At 44.8% G+C, this 20,049-nt stretch overlaps 2 protein-coding genes across 4 annotated transcripts; both read left to right on the forward strand.

Moving 5' to 3' along the window:
* Nucleotides 1-534: 534 nt before the first annotated feature.
* LOC136481283 (uncharacterized) lies at nt 535-3,944 on the forward strand. Its single transcript, XM_066478643.1, has 7 exons — nt 535-1,011; nt 1,110-1,180; nt 1,455-1,563; nt 2,131-2,213; nt 2,373-2,531; nt 3,144-3,245; nt 3,333-3,944. Exons 1-7 carry the CDS (start codon nt 945-947, stop codon nt 3,480-3,482), a joined length of 741 nt encoding a protein of 246 aa, XP_066334740.1. The 5' UTR covers nt 535-944; the 3' UTR covers nt 3,483-3,944.
* A 9,046-nt stretch (nt 3,945-12,990) lies between these two features.
* LOC136481284 (uncharacterized) lies at nt 12,991-17,840 on the forward strand. Of its 3 annotated transcripts, XR_010764663.1 has the most exons (5): nt 12,991-13,107; nt 13,307-14,382; nt 14,414-14,526; nt 14,886-15,008; nt 17,315-17,840. XR_010764663.1 is itself a non-coding variant. In XM_066478644.1 (4 exons), exons 2-3 carry the CDS (start codon nt 13,352-13,354, stop codon nt 14,998-15,000), a joined length of 1,290 nt encoding a protein of 429 aa, XP_066334741.1. In that variant the 5' UTR covers nt 12,991-13,107; nt 13,307-13,351; the 3' UTR covers nt 15,001-15,008; nt 17,315-17,837. The 3 variants fall into 3 exon arrangements, 2 of the variants coding, with proteins under 2 accessions (XP_066334741.1, XP_066334742.1); XM_066478644.1 differs by having other exon boundaries at nt 13,307-14,526; nt 17,315-17,837; XM_066478645.1 differs by lacking the exon at nt 17,315-17,840 and having other exon boundaries at nt 14,886-15,418.
* The last annotated feature ends 2,209 nt before the right edge of the window (nt 17,841-20,049 follow it).

Genomic DNA, 20,049 nt, shown 5'->3' on the forward strand with positions numbered 1-20,049 from the left:
CAGCTTCCTATATTATAAAAACAGATAGCACGTCTATTGGAGCCTGCTTTTTGCTATACAAATTCTAGAATAGTCTAAAAAACAAGAATAGCCGAGCTGTTGGAGTTGCTCTAACCAAACACCATTATACAGCGTATACTCTCTGTCCAGTAAAAATATCGTTACGAGATTAGTTCTACAAAAAATATTAGTAAACATTTATATCTACAAAAAAATTTATTATAGAAATATATTTAACGATCTAATAACATTAATTATGTCATAAATAGTAATATTTTTTTTATATATTTGTTAAAGTTGATAATGTTTAATTTCGAGCAAGTGAGAATGGCACTTTTTACGCGAGGAAGGGAGTAGTTGACAAGTTGACGTGATCCGTTGGAAGTTGGGCACCACATAAGATCCCATGCCCAAAGGGCAAATGTTTTTTTTTTTACAACAAAAAGGCCAAACGTTTTGGCATCCGGATATCCTTCTCCCGTTTCCGTGGCCGCCAATCTATTCCAGAGAAAACTGCTTGACCTCGTCTAAAAGACGGGACCGCAGAAAAGAAACCCGTATGCCTTACATGCGGGCCCCATAACAGGGCAGTCCCACTGTCATTGGGAATGCGTACACGCGCTTAAAGTTTCTAGCCCAACCCACGTCTGTTCCTGCTTGATGCCCTCGTGACGGAATCACGGAAGGCGAATCAATAGCGCACAATCTGTCAATCTCTCCTTCCAAAGTTCCAATCCCCAATCCAGTCCGCCCCGATTCCACAAGGCGCACCCACCACTGCCGCCGGAGCATCGCCGTCAGCTGATCTCGCGTCCTCCGACGCCCGGCCCAACCTTCCACTCCAACCGCCGCTGCGCTGCCCGACCACCGGGGACCGCATCGACACGCGCAGCAGTCACAGGACCCCGAGACTGTGACGTGTGGGAGAGAAGGTTCCCCCAGCCATGGCGAGCGCGGATCTGCTGCAGAGGGAGGAGGAGTTCTACTCCTCCTTGTTTGATTCCGCCAAAGGTAACGCCTTTACCAGTCTCTTGGATGGCGATGTGGATTTCGCCCCCAAATTGGGCTGAGGTAGCAATATTTGCTGAAATTGTGGCGTATGGGCGCAGGCGATGGCGCCAAGTCGCGCTCACAGCTGATCGAGAGGAAGATTGAACTCCTCGAGGACATGGCCACCAAGGTCAGAGGATGCTCATCCTGATTGGTGTTGGCCTTCTGTACCTCTTGCCACCCTTTTTCTTCTGTGATGTGCATGCTTAATAAGTAAAAAAATTCCTGTGCATCTCCTGTGATTACAAATAAAAAAAAAGTGTGCAAAATCACATATTCTATGTTTGCAGGCTTTAATGTAATGGAATACAAGTCTGATGTAAATGAAACATTTTTTGTTGTGTATACTAGGGGTTCACCGGTTGATGGTTTACACTTTACACATTACAATGTTATATATACAGGTCAGTAACCGGAGATCACGAAAGTGGATGAATGACCGTTTGCTGATTGAACTTGTCCCGCGTCTTCATGTTGAAGAAATCAAAGGCCTATTTGCTCCTCCACCATGGGGTAAACTCCAGATGCTGCTTTAGTGTTTTAATAATGCAATTTTACTAACCTGACAATAATCTTTGCTGTTGTACTTGCACGGCTTGTTGTAAATGTTTTAGATATGCTTCATGTATACGTGTGCTACAAAAGCTCTTCAGTGTGTTTACAGGAAAATAGAGGCCATCTTCTCTTAAGCATGCCCATTTTAAAACAAGGGCTACAGTATTAAAAGCTTTGGAGTCGAGATATTCTCGATGTACTTTCTCTATTTGTTGCAAAAGTGTTACATTTCTTCATGTAGTGGTGTACCAGAAGTCCAGAAAAGCTCTAAATTATGTTGGCATGTGGCAGAAACATAGAGACTGTCTTCTGTTAAGCATGCCCATTTTAACTTCCACATGGACTACAATACTAAAAAATTATTTAGTCGAAGCATATGCTTGTTGCTCTTGTATTATGAATCGCATGTTTTCATTCAAATTCTGAAGTGGAATCACTCTTCCATTAATCATGGGCATCACATGCATGATATTTTCATGTGTATACTTTGGAAAAGCTCATCTTTATATTATAATGATTATGCAGGTGAGGAAGTACCCTTGTCAGCATTCTGCAGGACAAGTGTTGGTGAATGGGATGCCTTCAGGAGCATTGACATGGATGCTGAGGTACGTGCATGTTAATGCCTTTCTTGCTAGCCACATTCTGTTCATCATTGCCCACAATATAATATAGTGAAATGAACAACTGAGACAGAAGATCTGTATATCACTCCATGCATTAGTTTGTGGATCAGTTGTATTTAGCAAGTTTTTTCTTATTTGTAGGCAAGATTGATGCAACATATGAAAAGATCATCCCAAAAACCCAGGAATCATGTGGACGAAGGGGAATTGATTGCGCTGAATGCCTGGCACCGGATAGATCACCAAACTAGGGAAGCAATAAAGAGAAATTTCCTTCCTGGTCTGCTTGAAATATATGAAGTACTGCCTTCTTTCCTCAAGTTTGGACTTATATTTATTGAAATGATTATAATGGATCATAGCTAATTAGTTTTTCTTGTAAAGAAGACATCAGAGTTCTTGATTATGTATTTGTATATGTCTGTATCTGCTATCTAAGCACATGTAGATAATTTATCAATACCACATCTAGTTTGTTACTTGTAGTTTCTGGACTAAAAAAATTCAGTGAAGTTTATTTCATAGCTGTTTAATAACTGTTATGTTTCCAGTATAAAAAAATACATCAGTTTGACACTATGCTTGTAAAAGCAGAGATGTCTTTCTTACAATCATATCTATGGTGCATAGGCTGTGTTAAAGAAATTTTTGGTGTTTATTCTCCAAAGCCCTGTAACTACTTTGTTTCCACCTTTTGCTAAAATTCGTTTACGAGTTTCAAAAGTTGGTATCAATACAGTAGATAACTGAAATTCTTTTGCTCACTAGAAACTGGAGCAGAGTTTTCTTTTCCACTTATTAGAATTATGGTTTTCTTGACTTCATTTACACCACTTGTACAAACTTTTCATCCAGCCAATTTGATTCAGCTTGTCAGTTGCTCACGTCACCTTCGCCTTTTCATGTTTGCAGGAACGAGTTAGGGCCTTCATTGAAGATACTAGTGACAAGGATGTGCTTATGCTGAATGTCCAGGACCCATTTCAGAGGCTGCTTCTGCATGGTGTTTGTGAGGTGAGTATCTTCCCAAGTCGAAGAAAATCCAACAGCTTCCTCTGGAAGAACAGCTGTAGTGTTGACCATGGCTTTGTCTATATGCAGTTCTACAACGTGACCTCGACGACCACGAGCAGTGTAAGAGATGGGAGGCCTTGGAAGACAACGACCATCAGGAAGAGGCAGGGCACGGGTGTTCCCTCCAGAATCACATTAGTTAACTTTCTGAGGATGAAGAAGAATGGGTCCCATTGACGTTAGTTGTGTGAGGACCTGAAGTTTGGGGCGCTCAGACCTTGCCTGATTGTGTACTGAAGTATCTTGATGTGGCTCAAGAAGACAACAAATTTGTTGCTTTAGATTCCGTTTAGGCTGTTGGCAAATGTAAATTATCCGTATTTCTTTTTGAAACACATTGCAAGGCAAGTGATGGGTCACTGAATCGCATCAACCTGTTGGCAATCTGTATGGTTTGAAACCATGACAGAGAGTAGGAACTTCCGGTTGTACCGAGCCACCTGTCGTGCCATTATGTGGGCGTCTTGTTGGCATCGATGGTGTCTTGGTATTTGATCGAGTCCCTCTTGAGTTTCTTGGATTTCAAAGTTTGAACTCAAGTTAGGGAATGGGGTGTTTTGAGAGCTAGTGATGGGATGTTTAATATGGCTAAAATTTTGTGGAGGCATTTAATGTGGAACTATTTTTGATATTTGCATATGTGAAGGAGTTCAGTCTGGTATTACGGTCTGTTCGCTTGGTCGTAAACGAAGTATTTTTTTCTCACACCAAACCAGCCAGTAATACTTCTTCACGATCCAGCAACGAACAAGCCCAGCCAAACGAAAAGGCTGTATGCCAATCGCAACTTTGTTCGGTCTTTCAAACTTCAAATCATAAACAGCTATCTACATTTCCAATTAACTGTTTTTGCCTGTAACCCAATTACCGGATGTGGTGGTGTTCTGCAGGACGTATGGTTTTATACTTACAGTGAAGGACCTATCGCCAAATAGCATTATTTCAGTAAGCGTTGAGACATTTCTTCAAGGAATATGTGTCACTGCCACTCAGCATATTCCCAATGTGTCTTATCCATATGAGAATGAATGCAGGTGTTCAATGAATTATTTGTCTTCTTTAGAAGTTTCTTTCTTGTAGCATTCAATATAAACACTACTTTTATGCCCTTGCCATTTTTTAATAATTCGAAGCATTGTCCGTGCTAATAAATTACTCCTTCAGATGCAAAGATTTTTGATACCATCTATGTTACTTAGTTGTGTGCTCGTTTTTATTTTTAATAAGTCCCATACACTAGTAGAGAACAGACCTTTCATCCGAAGCTAAAATGGACTCTAGTCCCGGTATTTTTTGCGCCCGGGACTAGAGAGACCTTTAGTCCCGGTTGGTTCCAACCGGGACTAAAGGTCCCTGCCCAACGGCTACTGCGCTCGGCACAGTGGCAGTGGACCTTTAGTCCCGGTTGAAGACACCAACCGGGACTAAATGTGGACCTTTACTCCCGGTTGGAGCCACCAACCGGGACTAAAAGTCCTCAACATTTAGTCCCGGTTGGTAACACCAACCGGGACTAAAGGTAGACCCTTTAGTCCCGGTTGGTAACACCAACCCGGACTAAAGGACCCTTTAGTCCCGGTTGGAGCCACCAACCGGGACTAAAGGTCCCCCGATAGGTTAGTTCAAAAGGGAAGCATCCCATCCATTGTCAGATGTGTTGTGTAGGTGGGGTGGTAAGCTACGCGCGAGGCAATGCATGAGGTCTTGGGTTCGAATCTCATGGGATGCAGCGGTGGGAGGTATTATTTTTTTTAAAGCTGGGAGGACCTTTAGTCCCGGTTGGTGTTACCCACCGGGACTAAAGGTCCCCCTTTAGTCCCGGTTCCTGACCCGGGACTAAAGGACCCCCCTTTAGTCCCGGATGCTTACTCCCGGGTGGGGAACCGGGACTAAAGGGGGTTCCCCACCGGGAGTAAAGCCCGTCTCTGTATTAGTGATATGTATCTTATTGTGGTCTTTTTAAAAAAGCTACAGACTCACCTCTATATCTAAGCCTTCTGGGCTTTTATTTACTAGTAAGGAATTAGCAGGTAGTTAATGCTTCATTACCATTTGTCATAGTAGTATACAATAGCACAACGAAGCAAAGTTCATCCACTGGACTAGAACATATGTACTGTACCATGAGCAGGCACAGTTTTTCTATTATTATTATTATTATTATTACAACTCTGCTACAAGTAGTAGAGTAATAATAATAGTAGATCAAGGAACTGCTGATAGATAATAAGATTGCTTGGGTACATGTACATTTGGCAACAATTGCACACACGGCTCCACCAATGTTTGTTGTAGGCAGGTCTTAGGGTTAGGACTCCTCTGGATGTGGCACCACCGGTGTGCTATCCTCCTGATGATTTACGGCGTCGTCTTCGTCGGAGTCATCGGAGTCGTCTTCGTCCTCAAAGTCTGGGTCTTTATGCTGCTGCGTGGGCAGGGCGTGACGACACAGTGGGCAGACAGCTTTAACCCGGAGCCAGCTGAAGATATAGTCCGGATGGAAGGCGTGGGAGCACGGCATCACCCTGAGTGTCTCCTTGGCGTCCGCGTCGAAATCCTGCAGGCACACGGCGCACTCCTCCGGCATCCCCGCGTCGCCGGCCCTCGCCTCCCGCAGCAGACCCTAGATGGCATCATCGCTGGAGGCGGGGGCTCGAGCACGCTTGCGGTTGAGGCCGTATAAAACCATATCCAGATCCTCCCGCTGTCGCCGGGTTTCGTCCAGCCTGCGGCGGTCGACGTCGGGGATTACTAGCAACTCGCCGTTGACCCAGTAGATCTCGCCATCGACGAGCACCGGCATATTCGCTGCAAGCCAGCCAGCTGGAAAATCGGAAGTAGGGATTGTATAATCCATCTGCAGCCAGTCCCGGCTCCTCCTGCGGCGGCCACTAACGGCCGAAAAGGACATGGCGGCGGGCGGAGAGTAGTAAGATGGATGAACACGGGATGGATCGAACGAGATGATCGAGCAAACCTTACCAGGGACAACAGGGTGCTCTGCCTCGGCTTATATCGTCGGGAGTCAGACATCCAAATTGGAGTCGGCTTCCGATTTCGATTTGGATCTGGGAGTCCCGACGCGCGAGGGGGCTCACCAGGCACCGCCGCTACGTGTGGAACGGGAGAAGTGGAGTCGGAGGAGGGATGAAGAAAGAAGCTAGGGTTCAGGAAGCCAGGACGACCCAGGTTTTGACCGTGTGATGTGAGGCGTCCGATCTAATCAGACAGTCAAGAGAGCTACACGGACGAGTGGGCCAAACAGGCCCAGGCAGGGGGAGATGGAGGGCTGAGCTAAATAAGGCCCGGTCAATATATTTTTTTTATAAATATTATTTCAAAATATGAGAACCATGGCAGAATTTTTGGATAGCAAATGACTTCAAATGAAAAAGTCATAGACCACAAATTTGTAAAACTCATCAAGATATACAACTTTTATTTTGGTCATTACTCCATCGGACTTTGTTTGAACAATTCAAATTTTGAATTTCGACAACTTCAAATAATATTTTGAAATAGCAAATGATTCCAGCTGAAAAAGTCATCAACAACAGAGTTGTACAACTCATCGAGATATACAACTTTTATTTTGGTCATTTCTTCATCCAACAATGTGGTAGTATACATTGTTCATAAATCCATAAATCTCTCACATAGCTTATGAAACTATACGAGAGATATGTCAATTTATGAACAATTTTACTACCACTTTGTCAGATGAAGCAATGACCAAAATAAAAGTTATAGATCTTTATGAGTTCAACAACTTTTATGTTCGTGACTTTTTTTAGCTGAAATCATTTACTGTTTCAAAATATTATTTGAAGTTGTCATTTTTGGGAATTCAAATTTTGAATTGATAAAACAAAGTCACATGAAAAGATGACCAAAATAATAGCCGTAAGAACACAATAAATTGATAGAGCATGATTTTAGAAAAAATTAGGAAAAAATCATCAAATTTGGAGTTAGTATGAGGGCGAAAGACTAGTTATAAATTTTAGAGAGAGATTAAAAAGAAAAAATGCGCTTGTTCACATAAAGTTAGTATGAGGGCGTTTGTTCTATTTTTCTGTGTGTGTTTACTTTTTTCTGTGCGTTTTGTAGAAACACACAGAATAATTATAATTTTTCTGTGTGTATTAGCACACACAGAAAAATCATGCAATTATTCTATGGTTTTTGTATTTTTCTGTCGGTTGTTTTGGAACCCACACTTTAATTACTAATTTTTCTGTGAGTATAAAAAAAAAACGCATAGAAAAATTCATCACCCACAAGAGTATTCGAGTTTCCAGTAGTGTACCTTCGCCCTTGAAAGGTGCAATTCTAAGTTTGGTCAAAGTCAAACTAACCTAAGTCTAACCAAGTTTATGAAAAACGGTATCAATTTTTAAGACCTTACATAGATATGTATTATGGAAATATATTTCGTGACATGATATTTCTTTAGTGTATGATAAGCATTAACATTTTTTATATGAACTTAATTAATCAAACTTAAGATAGTTTAGCTGAGCATTATTCTAGAATTATATTGTTTCTAGACTGAGGGTTGAGGCAGTCTATTCGAAAGCTTACCTAGCTACAAAGAGAAAGTAGTTGCATTGTACTATGCATGTGTGTTCACGACAAAGCGTGCAGCAGATCTATCGACTGGAAGGTGGCTGTACACATATCACATGGCACAGCTAACCTGGACCACAAATTAAGCGTGTGTACAAGCAAACAACTCGATCGATTGCGAATGTACGCGCTGTGCTCTGGTCGCTGACTGCAAGCGGAACGATGCCGACGGCGACCATCGTTCCTGCTCCAGCGGCGGCCGTGCAATGCATGCAGACGCAGACACCGGAGTTGACATCACAACCGCTCGTCACTCGATCTGGCAGCTTCTTGCTTGGTCTGCTCGGTCCTCCCGGTCCGCTAGAATAGATCATCAGTTTCCAGGAGATTTTAGTCCTCCGGCGCGTGCCAAAACTTTATGGGGGTGTTTAAAGCGTTTGGTTACACTACTTGGCACACCTAAATTAATTTGGTTCATTCTGGCAAGCGTGGGTAGCGTTTGATTTCGACCACAAGAGTTTAAAGTTTGGGTGGGGGTGTGGGGGGGGGGGGGGGGGGGGGGGGGGGGGGAGGGGATGCGGTAAAGGTAATTTTTTTTATAGTGATGTGGCAAATGCTTGGTTTGTAGCTAACACTGCTACATGAATGGTTTGTAGGGACGGCTGGTGAGGCTTTGTAGAGGCGGCTCGACAAGACTGCCCTTACAAATCGATTTGTAGAGACGGCTGGTTTTATCAGCCGCCCCTACAAATCGATTTGTAGGGGCGGCCGTAGTACCAGCCGCCCCTATAATACCTGTTTTTAGGGGCGGTTCTCCCCTACAGTACATTTTTTCGCCAAAAAATTAAATTTACAATTCAAATTTGACCAGAACACACACACACACATATATATAGATATATATATATATATATATATATATATATATATATATATATATATATATATATATATATATATATATATAATTCAAATCTGACCAGAACATATATAATTCAAATCTGACCACAAGCACAAGAGCATTATATAAACTACCATTATAAAAGTCCAATTTACATAGAACCTGAATGCCCTGTTCGAATTATTTTAGCAAATGCAACTTGTTAGTATCCAAAAGTGAACGTTACAAGTATATATATAAACATATAAGCTAATGAGGATTGTCGATATGTATACGTCTTGAAAATCGATATGAAGTCGTTGTATGTCACCGGGTCTCTATCTATTGAATCAAAGACCCATGCCATGCTCCTCCCGATATTGACGCATATATAAATCCAGTGGTTGCTGCATGAATTTAATACGGCAATCACATTTATACTATGTAAACATGTCATGTCAATAGGCAACAAGAAATCAACAAATACTTCGTCAACTAAACATGTGAAGGTGGGAAGGTACGCAGTCACACAACTTGCAGCCTGTTCATTTGGCTGTGGCTTGTCGTAAACGATCGTAAATTTCCAGCCGGAACAGTATTTTTCTCTCACACAAACCAGCCAGCAGTACTTCTTCACGAACCAGCAACGAAACGAACCAGCTAACCGAACAGGCTGTTGGAAGGCTGCAGATGCAGTTTTCTGGTAACACACAGCAACCTAATAATTCACATGATTTGGCTGTAGTAATATAAAGAGTAAAATGTCCATTTCAAATACTATGAATGAATCTAAGGCTGCATAGGCTCGCAATACATGGTCACATGTTTGGGCCAATAAAAAAGCACAGAGAAAGGAAACTGGATAGGCAGGAGATAACGCCTCACCTGGAGTATAGTAAATTATTTTTTTTATGCTTGGAAATTCCAATTCCAATACTTTATCCTGCATTTATAACAAACAGCAATAGTAATAAAATGGATCAATCAAATTTAAGCAAAAACAAAGGAAGAATAGCAACAGCAATAGCAATAAAATGGACCAAACAAAGGAAGAAAAGGCACATTATATACTAACCTCGAAATTGTACCAACCAGCAGGCGCAATGTAGCCTAAGCCCAAATGTATTATTTGATGGACCAGAAGAATATGACCGAAACATATAAGGAAAAAAACAAAGAAGATAGATCTGTAGCAAACTGAGGCACCTATTGCAGCCACCCAACAATGAATATGTGCTGAGTAAATACATCATGGGCAATGGGGTGTGCTCAGTAACATAACAACCAGTAACATAACAACCAGGGAATTATGTGAACTAAAGACATCATTGACAATGGACCTGTGCTCAGCAACAAATGCACAAAAGCGTATCAACTAATGAAAACAAAACAACACATGCAAAAGAGAACTGCTAGGCCATAATGACATTGTAGATATGAATATAGCTGCATATATATAACTGCATATATGAGTATAGAATTATAGATGGCATATGAGAAGCTAAAGCCAAAGGACCGGAATAATTAGCCTCTCTGAAACATTGAGCGAGGCACTTTAACTCTGAATATTGTTAGGAAAAATGCATGGCCATATAAACAGTCACGTGGCCCCCAAATTTGGCTAAACAAATTGGTTTCAAAAGCTAATGGATCGAACTTTAGAATGGGAGCCATCAATCCGTGCGATTAGTAACCTTTTCTTGCACAAATTTTGCCATAACAATAGAAAAGTCCACCACTCTCCAATCCTAGTTTTTTGGTAACATTCAAAATACAGGAAAGGAAAATGGAGAGGGGAAGTACCTAGAGGGCATCACAGAGGAGACCTAGGTTCAAAAGGGGTGCATTCATGGGACTACTTGATTCATAGGTGCAACTCCGCTTGCCAATCGGTGCCCTGCATGAGGGATGTGAGGAATATCAGCTACAAAGTTCAGATATGGTAAGACGACAGAAAATTTTTGAGGCAAAAAATTATAGAGGTGCTGCACATAGCCATGGTTTGAACATTACCGTCGCCATGTAACTTGAGTGCCCTTGATTTCTGTAAAGATATTGTAGCGAGCAACCACCCTTGCCAGCGGCGCCCAATTACCTGCACAAAGGGGAAAATGGAAAGATAGATGATCTAGGGGAGGAGCATGAGACGGAGGAGGAGAAGGGGATGAGGCACTGCCACATCCAGTAGCCGAGCTGAGCCGCGGCCGTTGCCGGCGAGGAAGAGGCCACCTGCAGCCGGGGTCGGCCGTGCCGTGTGGTCCGTGGCTCGTGATGTAGCTGGTTTCATCGAGCAGAGGCAGCTAGGGTTTCGTGAAGCACTGGAACACACGTGAATCGGTGGAATGAGGCAGCGACGGGTGGCACCCGCGCCTGGCGCAAGGGGGGCGTAGAGGAGGAGAAGGACGGCCGCCGCCGTGCCGAGGGCAGGCCACCATGGAGGCCCGTCCACGCTGATGGGGAGAGAGAGGGAGGGGAAGAGAAGAGATTGTCGAGACTCACCCGCGAGGGGAACGGAGGGGGGAGGAGGCCGTCGGTGCGGACTCACCGACGAGGGGAATGGAGGGGGAGGGGCGGCGGGTGCGCCACCCTGGGGGGCGCCATCGCCTCGGGAGACCGAGAAAGATAGGATGGGGTGAGTTCTGTTTTTTGTGATGAGGAAGGGAGCGGGCTGATATTTTTGTGGAGGGGGATTTCGGGCGACGTGGCCCGCTCCTGTCCAAGTAAGCAAATTTGAGGCGGCTGGTAATAGCCGCCTTTACATACCAGCCGCCCCTATAAATCGACTCATTTGTAGGGGCGACTTGTATTACCAGCCGCCCCTGCTGTGCCATTTGTAGGGGCGGCTGCTGTGCTGGAGCCCAAACACGCCACTGTAGGGGCTACTCCAATGCCAGCCGCCCCTAAAAAAGCCCCCTGCTACAAACTGTTTTTCACGTAGTGTAATAAACTTGGACGCTATTCAGTCAAGTATACTTGTCATCTTTGATTGTGTACGGTCTTACATTCGCATATCTTTGACTACTATTTTTTGGGTGGGTGGATCCATGTTTCGAGTAGCAGTAGCGAGAGCGAGAGCCCACCCGGCCCGCTCCGGTGGTACACCTGCCTTGTCTTCCACTAAATGTTACTATCTTCCATTACCAATGCAAATCATCTGTATAATGCTAGTTGTTTTTGCCATTCCATCATCTTACGTGTCCATCTAATAGTTTTTTATTGGCTTCTTTGATTACTTTGCCTAATTTCTTCTAGAACCCAACCCACTACAACAAAAACTCTCCCAAGAGAGTACCATTGAGATGGCTTATTAACCCGTTACTAACCAAAACATTCTTATGAAACCCTTGGATTTAGATACAAATTAAATACGAGAGACAGGCCAAGAAACCGTGTAGCATGAACCGAGATCTGGTTTTAAAATCATAAACTTCAGTTAAACATGCAATAGCGTTAGAGTATCCACAAATATGTGATTGTTTTAGTAGAACTGACATAGTTAGGTTTATTTCCATACGACCCTAACTTATCTTATACTCCAAGACAACCCTTTTTATTATTTCTATATATAATCCGCCTAACGCCTACTATCCACTGTTCTACTGATTCTAATCTTCTATAAGGAGCAACCTCTAAAATGGCTTCTTGATGTTTAGCGCAAGCGTATTACTAAGCATATTCAATGAAGGCCCTAACTATGCTCCTGTACAAGTTACAAAAACAGAATCTATGTAAGCAAACATTGATTAATTGTTTTGAGTCTATAAACCTTGATTAAATTGATTCGGCTTAAGTTTTGATCTTCGCTCTATTTTTTTCCTCCATTCAGCTCGTGTTTAGTTCCCACCCCAAATTCCAAAAAAGTGCTACAGTAGCCATCACATCGAATCTTGCGATACATGCATGGAGCATTAAATGTAGACGAAAAAAAAACTAATTGCACAGTTTGGTTAAAAATTACGAGACGAACGTTTTGAGACTAATTAGTCCATGATTGAACACTATTTGCCAAATAAAAATAAAAGTGCTACAGTAGCCAAATTTTCAACTTTCACCCAACTAAACACGGGCTCACCCCTAAAACGTGCAATGCACAGTGTTTTCGTGGGCTGGCCAGTTGGGCTGTTATATTTTGTGCAAAGTTTCGGACGGTCCATAAACTTGGGCCCGTTCAGTTGGGCTTAGTTTGGCTCTTCTTTCCCCCGTCCACCGACTTATTAAACAAAAGAAAAGAAAAGAAAAGAAAAAGCCTCCCGTGGCCTTCTTCTCCCTCGTGCCCTTCTTTCCTGGCGGCGACGGCTCGGCGAGGCGGCGCGACCCGTTCCCAGGTCTTCGCCGGCGGCGAGCATCCACCAGGTACGCCCCTTCCCTTCCCCTTTCCTCGCCGTTCCTTACTTTCCCTTTCCGCTGTCCGAAACCGAGCATCCCAAACCCTTAGTAAGCTATTTCTATTCGAATTGGAATCTGACCCAAATACACGCATATACATATACCCAAGTGCTATTGTGGATCCACCCCAGCTCTTGTCTCACATCACGATTTGTGTACTTTGCAGGTCGGCCAGAACGCAGGAGTGGGGAATCGGTGAGCAACTGCAGCCATGTCCGTGGCGGCCGGCGTGAGCGACGCGGCCATCGCGGTGCGCGACAAGCTCCGTGGAAAGATTGGCCAGACCAAGGTCAAACGGTACTGGCCGGGAAAGCCGCCTGAGTGGGCTGACGACGCCGATGAGGACATCGATCTCAGGACGACACGGGTCGACAAGGCGTTCCCCAAGGACGATGACGGCGATGTCCCCGCGAAGGATGACCGACGGCTTCGCCGTCTCGCGGAGACTCGCGCGGAGAACAAGGAGGAGCTGAGGGCAGATCACCGCCGCATACGGCAGGCGGAGATTGTGTCGACCGCGGAGGAGGAGAACGAGAGGCAGGAGGCTGACGTCGACGAGGAGGATGAGGAGGCACAGGAGGAGAGGAGGAGGAGGATAAGGGAGAGGCAGCTGTTGAGGGAGCAGGAAGAGCTGCTTCCTCAGGAAGAGGAGGAACCGGTGGAGGATGAGGAGTCTGAGGAGGAGTCGGAGTATGAGACGGACTCTGAGGATGAGCAGATGGGCATGGCCATGGTGAAGCCTGTGTTCATACCAAAGTCACAGAGAGACACCATTGCGGAGCGTGAACGGCTGGAGGAGGAGGAGCGGCAGCTCGAGGAGCTGGTCAAGAAGAGGCTGGAGGCTAGGAAGATTGAGACTAGACAGATTGTGGTCGAAGAGATTAGAAAGGAGCAGCACATTGAGAAGGCGCTGAATGAAGAGGCCAACATTGAGGATGTCGATACAGACGACGAGTTGAATGAAGCAGAGGAGTATGAGGCATGGAAAAACAGAGAAATAGCAAGAATTAAGAGGGACAGAGAGGAAAGGGATGCGAGGTTGAAGGAGAAGGAGGAGATCGAGAAGGTCAGGAATATGACCGAGGAGGAGCGTCGGGAATGGGAGCGGAAGAATCCGAAGCCACTTCGTCAGACAACGAAACAGAAGTGGAAATTCATGCAGAAGTATTACCACAAAGGTGCTTTCTTCCAGGAAGGTGCTGATGATGTTATCCAGTCAGCTGGTAAAGATGATATCTACAGCCGTGATATCTCTGAACCCACTGGTGAAGATAAGATGGATAAGAGCATCCTGCCCAAGGTCATGCAAGTTAAACATTTCGGGCGCAGTGGCAGAACAAAATGGACACATCTTGTTAATGAGGACACTACAGATTGGAATGCACCGTAAGTACATATGTCTGTTGCATCGTTATTTACTCTCGTGATATTATTCAGTTGGCTTGTTTAGTATTCTTGCAAGTGCTTTCATTTCTAATTTCCTAGTGAAATTTTGATGGGCTGAAAGCTACTTATTTTGGATGCTTTTAATTAGGAAGTCCAATGGAGGCCCCCTGACATAACTATTGTAGCTTTTGAGACAGAATTTGACTGCAGTTCTTTGATCTGCTAATTTGTCAAAACCTCAAAGCTTAGTACATATCTATCAATTGAATTGCTTCGAACATTTGCTGTATGTTGGTCTTTTATAACAGGAAAACATCTGTATTGAGTCTGGACTAATAATTTCTTAATGATTTTTTCAGATGGTCAACAAATGGGCCTCTGCGAGCAAAGTATAATGCAAAAATGGCTGGCATGAATGCGCCTATTGCTAAACCAAAGGGAAGTAAGAAGCTGAAGGACTGGGATACAAAATGAGATGCCAGGTGAGCTGGCATTGTCTAAGCCTTATTGCCATACAAGCACTACTGCCAACAAGTGCAAACAATGCTTATGCAGATGCTTTCTTTTCATTTTGACTGCATAAACCATGTGACCTTATGTGCTATAATCTGTTAAAGTGTCCCACTAGTATGATGTAATGATCCATGAATGATCATTAATATTGCTTTCTTTGATGTTTTATCAGAAGCGTATCCCATTTGTATTTTTCCTCGAACAGCGCTGGAGAGGTGTCTGTCATTTTCATTAAGAAGAAAGAGTACCTTATCTGAACATTGTTAAAAATGCTGTTGTTACAGTGTTTCCAAATTTCCCAAGCGACTGAAAATGATCAAAGTGTTGTGGTGCTCCTTGTCCGAACCCTTCATTTCACCATCCTGAGAAGAAATTAACATCCTGTTGTGGTGAGAGTATGCAAACCAAATTTCTGAAAAACAGTGAACCACAGTGCCCTTGCGAGTTGTGACCACACATGAAATCAGCATATAGTTAATGGTTTATGGGGCTTATCACAAAGTGGACGTGCTGCCGGGTGTGGTAGTTCCAGCTTTGATAGCCTCTCAGACGTCCAACAGCAATTAAGGACCTCAAACCAAATGAAAATCTTGCACCTTAAGGGGCCCAAGACTGCCAAATCCTCTTCCATGGAGTGAACCTAATGGTCCCAAAAAAGAATTCATTATAGGCAGATTTGCTAGAGTAGGTACCGGAGCTAGTAAGCTTCCAGATACGCCGATCCTGAACATCTGGTTGAAGGTGAATGTTTTCTGAAATTTCGCATAAGTGGAGATATTCCACCAGGACAGTGACAGAGAGAGGTCCTTTAATATCGCCCACCCAACACCAGATGTCCAAGGTTCCCTGCACTGTTCTCTTGTTGATAATTATTTGAGGGATCATTGCAAGAAGATTAGGTGCAATGTCAGCCATAGTCTTTCCTTGTATCCATTGATCAAACCAGAATTTGATATTGGAACCATTACCCACATTTTTTTTGGTCATGGCCATGGCAAATAAAAGCGCGTTTTATAACAAAAACTCAGTTGGTCGGGGAAGGTCATCCCCATGGCATTTCATTAAGAGGAACTCAGCCTTCACTTAACCGAGAAACCCTCTGAACCCCTGACAGTGCAGACCCAAATTTTGGGTTGCAAGCAAGGGGGAATTTTTGCAGCCCAGCCCCAAAATTCATCCCGTGGGGCATCCAACCCAGGTTGCTGGGATGCTACTAAGGAGCGGCGACCAACTGAGTTTGGGTCCCTTTCAAAAATCTCATCTTGGTGAACCTGAATCTGAAAACCTGTGCATGGTTTGGTTGGGTCTGTTTTTTTCTTCTAGCCAGTCATCCGATACGCATCACCCAGCACATGAGACAGATCATGGATTCCCAGCCTGCCGTACTGGGTAGGTCTTTGAACCCTTTGCCATGAAACCAAACAATTGCCACCATTATCCTGTTCTTGACCCTTCCAAAGAAACCCTCTTGTTCTCTTGTCCATTAGAAAAATAAAGATCATTGGAGAGAGTGGATTGCCCTGACGGAGGCCATGCTGGTGAATAATCTCCTTTTCCTGTATCCCCATTTACAAGCATGTGCTAAGGAGGTTGCGTCAGTGTCGTCCAAAACCCAATTTGATCAAGACTTTCAGCATAAATGCCCAGGACACTGAATCAAACACCTTGGAAATGTCCAGTTTGACGAAAACATGAGGTTCCTTTTGTCTATGTAAACATTTCACAGTTGTGCTGGAGTGCTGGATATCTTTCCACTGATTTGGGATAACATACCGAGGATTGGTTAATTCTGGAGATAACACATATGTCCTCACTCTTTTTATTTTTCGTTTACTTGGGGATTCTGGGAGATAACACATGGAGTCTGCTTGGTGCATCTGGAATGAGAGGAGCGCTTTCATCTTCGAGGGCACTGCTCCTAGTTTGAGCTCCTGGAAAGCTGCTCACAAATGGGAAATCTTGTTACACTTGTTCAGAATTTGGAAGGAGCTTCATCAAAGCATTTTGGTCTGGCTTAGCAGTCTTTAGGTTTTGGTAGTTTTTTTTTTGTTCTATCCAGTAGCTAGGTTTTCTTTTCTTTCTCTCTTGTTTTCTTCTTTCTCTTGCGTGAGTGTGTTTTTGGGGTTGGCCACCTTCTTGTTGGCCTTGTTCTCTTGTTTGTTTGGCTTCAGGTTTCAAGGTTTCAGTTTTTTTTTTTAAAGAAACAAAATGTAGATTGAAAAAGTATTTCCCAAGGATTCAACTGACGTTTTATCCAAAAATTCTCTGTCTGCAGAGATGGGGGACTTTGCGGACTGCTTCTGACAAGCTTCACCTTGAAGAATTAAAGGGCGTACCCAGTGCAGAGAGCTCCCGCTCTGTGCGGGGTCTGGGGAAGGGTGTCAGTGGCAAGCCTTACCCTCGCCTGTGCAATGCGAGGAGACCGCGACTCGAACCCGGGACCTTCCGGTCACCTTGAAGAATTATCATTAAAAAAACCGGAGATGGCTGGAAGTCTTTAGGAGTAATGATAACAATGACCAAGCAAGACCTAGTGTTTTTTTGTAGTTTTTTGTGTTACGCTGAAGTGGTTTGCATAGTGTTCTCTGCTCTGTGAGTAACCTGTGCAATGTGCGCTGGCAACCCATGGTTGTTGTAACTGAGTTCGTTACCCTTTTTCTAAAAAGAGAGGAGATATTATCTTGAATACACCTTCCCCCGAACAAAGGCTATTTTGGTTTACTAAGACCAAGGTGGACAAAACTTTGGAACCAGCTGATTTGACAATACTGATTTCAAAGTTACTAAGGCGTCGCCTAGGCGTCCGAGCGGTTTTTGAAATGCGGCATCCTGTTCGCCGCAGCCTGCTCGGGTATGGTGTCGCCTCATAGCAGAACTGCAGAAGTCGTCTCCTAGGTGTCGGATTTCGCTGAGGCGGATGTTGTGGCAATGAAAGCTCACGGGGAAGAGCGGCGCGATGCGCACGCGGGGCGGGAAAAGAGAAGCTGCGCACGCGTGGGGCCGGAAAAGAGGAGCTGCGAGCGCGCGGGAAAAGGAGGAGCTGCGCGCGCGGGGAAAAGGAGGAGCTGCACGCGTATATCTGCCGCCAAGACTCCGCATCCGCGCCAAGTAGGGAAAGGGAGGCGAGAGGGAGAGAGAAGAGCGCAGCGGCGCACCTGAAATTGGGCGGCGCCTGCGACCGCGAGCTGCGACTCCCGCCCCAACCACGTCCGTGACTTCCGCCCCATCCACAACCGTGATTCCCGCCCCATCCATGACCGCGGGTATGTCCTCCCGTCTCGGCGTCTCCTTCCTATGGTCTTGCTCCAATCCTCCCCTCATCTTTCCTCTGCCGCATTGCTTTTCCTCCCCCTTCTTCCTCTGCTCTGCTTCTTTGTAGTCGTGATCTGCTCCTTCTACTCTGCTTTGGTATGGGTGCATAAGTCCATCTTTGTTTTTACAGCTGATAGCACAATGGCAAGCTCATCTTCCATCACCGGTGATTATGATCCTAAGACTGATCCAGCTCGGAAGGGAAATGTTGAGGATCCAGGATGGAAGTATGCATACTGGCCAAACCTTCAAAGCAAAGATGTGGTAGCATGCTCCCTATGTAGTCTCATTTTATGGAGGCACAAAAGGGTGAAGAAACATCTGGCTGTTGGCTTTGGAGACACAAAAGCATGCATCAGAACTACCACTGCAATTAGAATGGAGATGAGAGATTGCTTGAATGGTCATGCTTAGATGATGTTATATCACTAGAGTCTAATTTGTTGTTATTGGGAGAGGAGAGATTTCAGATTTGCTATTTTGTTATGTTATGCTGTGCACTGCTGCTCTAGCAGCACTATTTATTATGGTATTATCTGATATGATTTGCTTCCAAGCTCTAGTGGCATTGTATATTAAGATATGTGTATGGCGTCGCCTCGCCACGCGCCTTAAACGCCTAGGCGTCTGGAAGGGGTAGCTCGCCGCACCTCGCGTTACTGCCTTAATAACTATGACTAATTTGGCAAAGCTGTGAATTAGGCTTATGGTGCGAAAACCCTTGACTTGAACAGCATCTACCTTTTTAGGCAAGAGAGAGAGGCGAAGTCGACCAAATTTAGTGCCACTAGAAGTTGAAAAGACCACATACCCTCCATTATGTCATGCACTCATGCTAAATACTTCTGTGAAGCCTCCACTATGTCATGCACTGACCCGGGGCTTTATACTGTGGCATCATATCCCTTATCAAAAAAGGCGCTACTAGGTGCTCACCTAGGCGCGCTTACACGCTAGGCGGAGGGGTGCCGCCTCGCCTATGGGGGTAGGCGGAGGATAGGTGCGGCCAGGAGGAGGGCGGGCCGTCGACGTGCCCAGGAGTCGGCAGGCGACGAGCAGAGGCTGGGGCACGGCTGGGAGAAGGCGAGCTGCGGGCACAGCTGTGAGGGAGGGCGGGTGTCGATGTCCGGCGGCAGATGCCGGCGCACGGCCGCGGATACGGCAGGCGTAGCCAAGAGGAGCGGGCAACGTCGGAGAAGGAGGGCGGCGGCGTGCGTCACCGAGGAGGGAGGAGGCGCATGTCGGAGGTGGGAGGAGGCGCGCGGTGTCGGAGATGCAGGGAAGGGAGGCGGAGAAAGCGACTCTGGTTCGTGAGGTGGGAGGAGGATGGTTGGATGGATAAGGTAGAAGTGGTGCATAAGGTGGGTTGGGCCTTTTTTGATGGGCCTTTCTTCCTACTTTAGATCCACATATCTCTTATTTGTTTTTTTACTTAAGGTAATTTGAGGTAATATATGTATGTGTATAAAAATTAAAATGCCTAGGAAAACACCTTAAAATGCCTAGGCTCACTTAGGCTCTAGGCGGTAGGTCATTGCCTAGATACCGCCTTGCGTCTTTTTGAACCTTGCTGAATATTAAGCTCATTAATTAAGGTCAATGGTGAAATTCCTCTGAACTGGAGTACCCAGCAGTCCAGAATAAAAATTGAATACAGCACACTGCATGTCCTCTTGGCTTATGATGATATGGTCGTCT

The sequence above is a fragment of the Miscanthus floridulus genome, chromosome 9 (assembly GCF_019320115.1).
Source record: "Miscanthus floridulus cultivar M001 chromosome 9, ASM1932011v1, whole genome shotgun sequence".
NCBI classification, from domain to species: domain Eukaryota; kingdom Viridiplantae; phylum Streptophyta; class Magnoliopsida; order Poales; family Poaceae; genus Miscanthus; species Miscanthus floridulus.